Source organism: Bombyx mori, chromosome 18, assembly GCF_030269925.1.
Source record: "Bombyx mori chromosome 18, ASM3026992v2".
Lineage (NCBI taxonomy): Eukaryota > Metazoa > Arthropoda > Insecta > Lepidoptera > Bombycidae > Bombyx > Bombyx mori.
Genome location: NC_085124.1, coordinates 7,695,411 through 7,704,078, shown reverse-complemented (window position 1 = coordinate 7,704,078; position 8,668 = coordinate 7,695,411). Strand labels below are relative to the sequence as shown.

Sequence of the window (8,668 nt, the reverse complement as noted above, 5' to 3'; positions counted from 1 at the left end):
TCAATATCATTCTAAACTAAGCTTAGATTTTTTGAAGAAAAAAAACCTGAAATATAAATAAAACATATTGGTATCCTTAAGTATCCTATCAGTATCTTTATATGAATATTTTAAAGACATAAAATGTACGCTTATTCATATAACATAATATTCTATAAAGAATTTGGGGTGTTGATTGATGATATCTAGGTATTGAATTTAGGCGTCTGTTGACACGATGTTATTGATTAAACAAAACGCATTATGCTAACAGCTGTTGTTTGTAGCGCTGACCTCTCGCTAATCGCTAATCGCAAGTTAAACAATTTCAAGTTCACTTCGTGGGGTTCTTATCAATATTAATGCATTAATAAAACACAATTAATAGAGCCGACGTGTTTAATTCGGATGAAACAATATAAATAATACAATGTTAACAAAATAATCAGGTAATTTTTCAGAGGAAGAAAGAGTATCACAGTAACATAACCATTACTATTAATAGGTTGTCTAAAATACTCTTTGACTAGTAACAATACTTGCATTATTGATTTAAGGCAATTGTTAAACGCTATTAATTAACAATATGGAGTGTATGGTGTGAAACTACTTCTCAAGAACAAGTATATGGACAAGACTTCGCGGCCGATCGCTAAGAAGTGGACGTGACCAAGAAATTACACTTACTGGCTTGTCTGTGACCTCAGGCTTAGGGGTGCCGAAAACCGAACCAAATGAAGGCATTTAATTTAGAATAAGACGTTCATGTTTGGCACGACCTTTAGAAATGAAGGACACGACCTACAAAAACCGAGAACAAAATAAGTTTGATACTGGATATCTTGACAGATTTATACTGAGACAGAATTAAGCAGAATCAAGTTGAATAAATGACAATGTGCCCGTGAAATAAGTAGCTTTGTAATCGAATCTAAAATCAGAATTTATTTTAAACTAGCTGACCCGGCAGACTTCGTAGTGCCTCAATCTATAAATAAAAGACCTAAACTTTTGTATAAAATAAACTTAAAACAAACAAAAGGAATCCGTCCGAGCGACGGGGGACACATCAAAGGAAAATCAAAATTGTTATTTTTATTTAATTTTCATATTTATCTACCTTTTAAACCTTCTCTGGACTTCCACAAATAATTCAAGACTAAAATTAGCCAAATCGGTCGAGCCGTTCTCGAGTTTTAGCGAGACTAACGAACAGCAATTTATTTTTATATATATAGATTGTCAGCCGAAAATATTTAAGGTGTCAAAATGTTCACGACTAATTTCTACCACAACGGATTTAATGAAGTTATTTTCAGCAATATAATTGACGCAGTATACGTATCACGCTAATAAAGCGTTGAAACGGCTCGTATCAGGCTCCGAATTATAAATCATGACTTTGTATTCGCGTGCTTTTTCGTAGCGTTACTTAGAACGTGCATGTCACGAACGTGAAATATGTGAAGTTTATTATGAATTATTATTTATCACGCAACGTTTTTCGCTGTACCTACTATGATGAATACTCGAATGTTTCGATGAGGTGAGCCTTTCTCGATCTATTTTCAAACATAGTACAGGGAAGCTTACGAAAACTGTACAAGAAATTTTCAATTAAGCTATTCCTAACAGTAAAGGTATCGACAAACTGTATCAATTGATCAATTAGATTGAATGTAAAAATGGTATGTATATTATTGGATGTTTCATAAACTGACAGATATGGCGGCAACAAAGGTCAAACTGTGACGCCATTGTGAAAAAAAACCTGTTTGCCTGAAAAATGTTTTTTTTTTCCAAATACTACTGAAGAGTTTTCGGCGTTTTTCGAGTTGTCTATGGCTCACGGAGGCATCATATTCTTCATGGTCTTCGTTCTGATGCTAGCTTCTTCCAGTATTTGCGATGACCCGATTAAATAAGAATCAATTCAATTCATACGCTTATATCGGAACATTTCAATCTGTTTATTTCTAGACTGCTTACGCAAAACTGTTCAATCAGCAAACTCTAATAAAATAGCGTGTTTAATTCAGTATTTTATCAGCACAGTAACGTTTATGATTTTGTTATTATTAATCTATGGACGTAAGAAGTTCCTGTTGGTTTTTGGGGATACGTTTCAAAGTTGTAATCGCTTTTGTTATTAATTTTAAGAAAATTTTGGAGTTTCGTATAATAACTTAACAGTAACTTAAGCCATTATATACATAATATGTATGTTTGACAATATGGCATTTATTAAATAATAAGACAGGTTTAATGGATTGAATATTTTCGTTGCGTGAATGAGAAATTTACAAATACAAAACTAGAGCTAGCTGCACTTGAACTTCAAATGAGAATCGAATCCGGAACACTGTATTCGAGATTATTCTACGAACTGGGCGATCTGTTTATAAATTTATATAATATTCTTTAAAAAAATTTGGTCGAGTGAGTTGTATGTTACATTTCGCGAAACAAATTAACTAAATTAAACGCTGCTTAATATATCCAGTTAATTAATATATAAAATGCTGCCATCCTTCTGGGAACGCTGCCAACTGGCGGTGAGCTAACACAGATTTTCTATTTATAAGTATAAGCTTTAATTAAAACTAAAATTACGTTTTCATAATTAGTAAATATGTATAAAATACTCAATTCCGTCATTAAAAGAAAACAAAGAAAATACTACCAATAATAATAATAATACACAAGTATTGTTACATATTTTAAAACATTTAACCTGTAAAGTTGTTCAAAGTTAGAAACATATCTACCTACATATTTGCCTAAAGCATAATTTACTAGTGTTATTCGTGAATTTATATTACATACAATATCGTAGTTGCCACAGAGTAGCTTCCTTCGCCTAGAATTCAATCAAATTAACTTCAAAACTAACCTATAAAAATATTCTAATCGCTTATATTGCAAAACAATTACCACCACGTCTAAAACACACGATTGCTTTTCAAATATTGATATGATTTATTTTTTCAAACGATAATCGCAAAAAAATAACACATCACAAAAAGCTTGATGTTTTTTAATCATCAGTATTAATTGCTTTTTTAATAGCACCCACGACGAAAACAACAAAAACATTTTAAAATAAGAAATTCATAATGTTAAAATATGATAAGTCGATAGTTATAAGACAAAAAAATATATAGAATAATTTTATAGGTGTGTATTTGAAATGCGTGAATTACAACCGCGCTCGCGTATTTAATTAAACTAAAATACTGGGAAAATAACTTATAAAATACTTGCATTTTATTTGAACGCAACATTACACTAAAATGCTCAACTTTGTAAAAAAAATAAAAGGTACGCGTACTAATCAGTGTTACAAAAGGTAACAAATCGCATCTATACACATATAAAATAATACCTTAAATCGAACAACAATAAAAAGTGAATGTTAGTTAATATCTTTTACCTAACAGCGTATCAAGCTTAATGCTTATTAACAAACTTAACAATAAACAAGGTTTGCTGTGTAAGGGTATCTATCCGAAGCCCGTTTAGTTATATTTACGTACCATACAACGTGAACACATGATTTTTGAACCACATTCGAACATGGAGAATTCAGTCCGGCATATCTATGCTGGTAATAGGCACGACCGGTTTCATAGCTTCGTTTTTTTTCTGATTTTTAGCCGATCTCTTGTTCTCTTTGACTTTTTTGTGGGTCTCCTCATCTCTGTACGGCTCCTGGTTCGCGGGAAGCTCGTTCGGGATCCCGTTAGAGCGGTTCACGTTATTGTTGTTGTAAGCGATATTCGCGTATTCTTGCAACAGTGGAAATACGGATAACAAGAATTGACAGAAATCTTTTCGGATACCAAACCACCCTGAAATCAATTTATAATAATTAAAATGCACAAATACAATTAGAACAGACATTATATTATATTCTTCAGTTATTGTGGGCACCGACAGTCAGTCAGTATGAATAAGATAGATATATTTTTATTACTAGTTTTTGCCCGCGACTTCGTCCGCGTGGAATAGTTCACAAATAATGCTTTTTTTTGAACAAATTTGGATAGCATAAAAAACGTTATAGATGGCTCACTATAAGGTTGGCTAACCTTAACATATAGACATATGCTATCTCGGATTTTTTTTCGATCTTTTAAAGGGGAATAATTCTGTCATACGTTATTTTAGCGAAACTTTAACCGTTTCTGCAGCGCACGCAGCGAAAGCTCTCAAAAGGGAAAAAACCCCGATTTTGAAACATTATTGGTGCTCCGCTCGCATTGGTCTTAGCGTGATGTTATATAGCCTATAGCCTTTCTCGATAAATGAACTATCTAACACTGAAAGAAAATTTCAAATCGGATCAGTAGTTCCTGAGATTAGCACGTTCAAACAAACAAACTCTTCAGCTTTGTAATATTAGTATAGATTTCCCGAACCATATGAACAAATGAACAAAGGAAATGATTGAGAATTTCAATGATAACGAGCTAATGATTATACCTAGGATGCAGTAGGCAGAGACTTAGCTGTGCCCTTGAGATAAGTGAGATTGCGACGTGACCACTCATGGTATGGTCGTCTGCCTACAAAGGCAATAAAAATAATGCATACTTACATTTGTTTCCTCCTTTTGAACTGAACGACATAATAATTAGTGTGGCATAACTGATGAATAGCGGACTCACTATCACTATATAAGTAAATGATAGGCCATCATCTAACTTGTTAGTTAATAGAACCTGAAAAATAAAGTAAAAATGCTGATAGTGATTATTTGTCTACAGTATGTAAGGGAATCGTTCTGGAGGGAGGCGTAGTGGCCTTAAAGGATAAATCGGACAGTATCAGTAAGCGGCTACGCCTGTGACCAAACTTCGCAGGCAGTTACCAATTTTGGTATTAAAATACGTGGTTAACACAAGCTCTCAAAAGATACGATGAAGAAATCATGCTATAACATTCAGACACAAAAAAAAGTGGTAGAGCATCTGGTGAGCCCCCACATACTCATTTATACCTGCCTATTTGAGTCTTATACCTCGTATCTCTAAGTGTGTGGTGGCATTCACTAAGGTGAGCTGTGAGTTTGTTGACCATTCTAAGCAATAAAAAAAGGCTAACAACAGCTGTAAATTACTAACTAGCCTGACAATAATGGAAAACAATATCTTAAGTTTGGAAAGCAATGTAGAAATATTAATCATTGTTTAATAAAAAAAAAATTCAGTATTATATAATAACAATGACGAACGTATCAGAAAGAGAATTCTGCCACCTGTCCTCATCAGACCCATATTACATTCAAGTATGTAAGTAAACAGGGCCATTGGCTGTTTCTGAGCGGATTCACAATACTCTATACCATGTTTGACTGGGTAGACTTATGATAGATAGTAGTCAAGCCAATTTAAATAATCAATATCAACAACCTTGAATAACCACTTAAATCTCAAATAAGTTGACGATTAAACTTATCTGGATTTTGAAGACTTCTGTGGATTTATTTTAAAAGTTTTTTATTTTTATTTAATAGTTTCAAAATAAAATATGAAATCAGTACCTGGAATACCAAGATAGGTATCACAGTGAAAGTGTAGGCAAGTGCTGAGTTGAAGCTTGTGCGTCTCTGCTGTACGTTAACTTCGGGAGTTCGTAGTAAAATTCCAGCAAATATGATACTGTATAAAACACCTGCAATAGTTTTTGAATCAATACTCTTAGTTTTATGAATGGGCATATTCACCCTAGGGCCAAAGAGGCCCTAGAGCGGCCCATAACGGCAGCAAGAGTCAACCTATAAAAATGTACCTAATAAAATTCGTTTAGTTGTAAGATTGATAGAATTTAGTATTTTCATTCACTACCATAATTTTCAGCCTACAATAAATCAATTCAGGTTTTTATATTGTAATAAAAAAAATTTACATTACTTTATATGGCGGCAAGCTGCAAATCTTTTAGGCCTATTTGATTCTTATAGTAATGAAAATTTTACAACGTTTGTGTTTAAAGAATTGCAATTTAAAGAGTTGTAGATTATTTGTTGACAGGTTCTGTTCTAGTGCTTTAAGGTCATAAACTCACCTACAAGGCTGAGGCACATTAATATCCATAGTGGGACAAACACAACCTCCCAGGACCAGTGTATAAATTTATCCAATTTCAAGGCCAAGAATATAAACTGAAGTATATTCACTGCACAAAATAATTCCAACTAAAATGAACATAAAAAAATAATTGGCAAATAAAATGTGGAAAGATTCTGAAATTATGAGTATTTATGTAATGGCCTAGTTAATTAAACAATTAATTGAAAAGGATCAGAATATTCTGAAATCTAAAAATACAACATCATTATTTTCTTAAATGTACATTCTACAATTAAATGTGCCTATTGTACATTTGTGTCCTAATTCTTTTAGTACTATTTTTTGTCTCTTAAAAATTTTTGTTGATACAAGTATGAAGACAACATAAGAACTCTCTTTTAAGCCTTCAAACAGTTTTATACTTTTAATTATTGTTGAAACATTGAAAAAAAGAATTATTTTATTTTTCTGAATAATGTATTTTTATTATGACATATTCTCCAAGGACACCACTTGTGACACAAAACTAGTGTCACATTCTTACCTTTTAACAATAATTAATATTAATTTTTAGGATACAAGCTATTAGTTGCTGTTTTGAGAAATATAAATAGCCAACATAAGAATAATATATTTAATTGCTATAAATTGAATTTTTCAACATCTATAAGTATGTATGTGTTTAAAGTGTATCTCTAGTCCCATATCAGGTGTAATCTAAATTTGGGACCTGATAATTGTGTGTGATTTGTTCCCTGTCATTTATTTAATTAAGATACCAATAACACTCACCTCATAACTTCGATCATGTTTTACTGACCATATACAGATGGCAATGGAAACTATACTTATAAAGATTAAAGGTATAAAGACTAGGATCCATACATGGCGGCTGGTAGTTAACTGGTCACAGACAAGTAACTCAAACATAAGTAATATTAGGTGAATGGCAAGACTTATCAGCATAGCTTTATAATGGATGTATGCTTCTCCCTCCAATCTGCAATTTAATAAAAAAATTTATAATATTAATTGTGACATAATATTTATTTTACTAGTAGTTTATTTTTATGACATTTGATGGGTCGCTGAACTCAAGGTTCACTAAATGTATTAAGCTCACATTATGTTGCCTTAGTAACAGAGTTATAGACAGACCTTGGAATACGTGTCAACGTCTTAATTATATTGTATAATGATTGTCTCACTCTTGAGAATGAAAAGTATACTATTAACAGGATGGTTGTACTTATCTATGCACAAATATGTTTAATACATTACATTAAAGTCAACAATCATCTTAACTAGCTTGATTAAGTTTGTGACAAACTTTGATTTACCTTGATTAATTTAGCGTTTTTTCAAATTTATGGATGAAATTTAGTGTTACCTGAAGTGAGGATACTGCCACCACACATAAGTCCCAATAGTGGCCCCGAGCACGACAAGAAATTTCCAAATCCATATTGGAGTAAATACTGCCCAATATGACCATGTTATGGTTTTATCTAACTTCAGCGCTAATAATGCAGTAAATATTAGAAGACAAGTGTGAATGACGAATTTGCTGTAACAAACAATTGTGCAATTAACATAGAACGAAAATCACCTTCACTTTGACTCGATTAATTATGTGAGCAACATAAAAACTACCTGGGGTTAAAGTCTTGAAATAATGTCTGTAAATTCATTTCAAAACACATTCGTATAGCTTATAATAATTATAAACATTTCATAAAGAAACAAGGTTCGAAAGGTTTAAATCCTAATTTTCTTTATCCAATAACAACACTTTTGTTTTATTAAATGGAATTAATTTCAATTTTGCTTCTTGAAGTTTTGACGTTTGCAATTTGAAGCTTTTGTCAACACACATAATCAAACTAAAAGATTTTTTTTTCGTTCCCGAGACATGCAAAGAGAACAAAGCCATACATCAAACTATTTCGTAGTCCAAAGTCATAGCCATAAGACTTAATAATATATAATATACATAATATGTTCGTAACTAAAGGGCGACTAATATGGTTATTATGACTGTTTTGACGAAATGTGACTGTAAAACGAATAAAAAAAAAAAGAAAATTGAGAGTTAGAAGTCGTCGTGGCTCAAGTACAATATGGCAGAATAATGAAAGTAATTAAAACCAAAATAATAAACAAGGTGTCCTAAAATTCGACGTCTAACTGGAAAGTTTGTAGGCAGTGGCTTGGCTTTGCCCCTGGCATTGCTGACGTCCATGAGTGACGGTGACCACTTATCATCAGGTGGGCTGTATGCTCGTCTGCCTACAAAGGCAATAAAAAAAGAAAAAAAGTGAAAATGGTAAAAATTAAGATATTATAACTATATGCATATTTTAAATTCATTTCAAGGTAGAATCTACAAAATATGCCGCAAAAAAAGCTACCTAATTTTGTTGGGAAGCCATTATAGAAACTAGCAAGTGAGATAATTTTATCAATTTATTATATCATCAAGTTTGTCTTATAGGTGGAACAATTTAGTACCTAAGTCATTTCACTTTACTCAATTTCAGATAATCACACATCATACGACTTCGGCTCTAATGTGACTGTGTAAGATGTGTAAGATAAGGCTGTATGGTATGATA

At 32.2% G+C, this 8,668-nt stretch overlaps 1 protein-coding gene across 1 annotated transcript; it reads right to left on the bottom strand.

Moving 5' to 3' along the window:
- Positions 1–364: 364 nt before the first annotated feature.
- On the bottom strand, positions 365–7,933 carry LOC101736236 (transmembrane protein 185B). Its single transcript, XM_004928208.5, has 7 exons — positions 7,707–7,933; positions 7,444–7,620; positions 6,846–7,053; positions 6,049–6,178; positions 5,525–5,655; positions 4,580–4,703; positions 365–3,830 (listed from the first exon to the last, which is right to left on the bottom strand). Exons 1-7 carry the CDS (start codon positions 7,754–7,756, stop codon positions 3,565–3,567), a joined length of 1,086 nt encoding a protein of 361 aa, XP_004928265.1. The 5' UTR covers positions 7,757–7,933; the 3' UTR covers positions 365–3,564.
- Between the last annotated feature and the right edge of the window lie 735 nt (positions 7,934–8,668).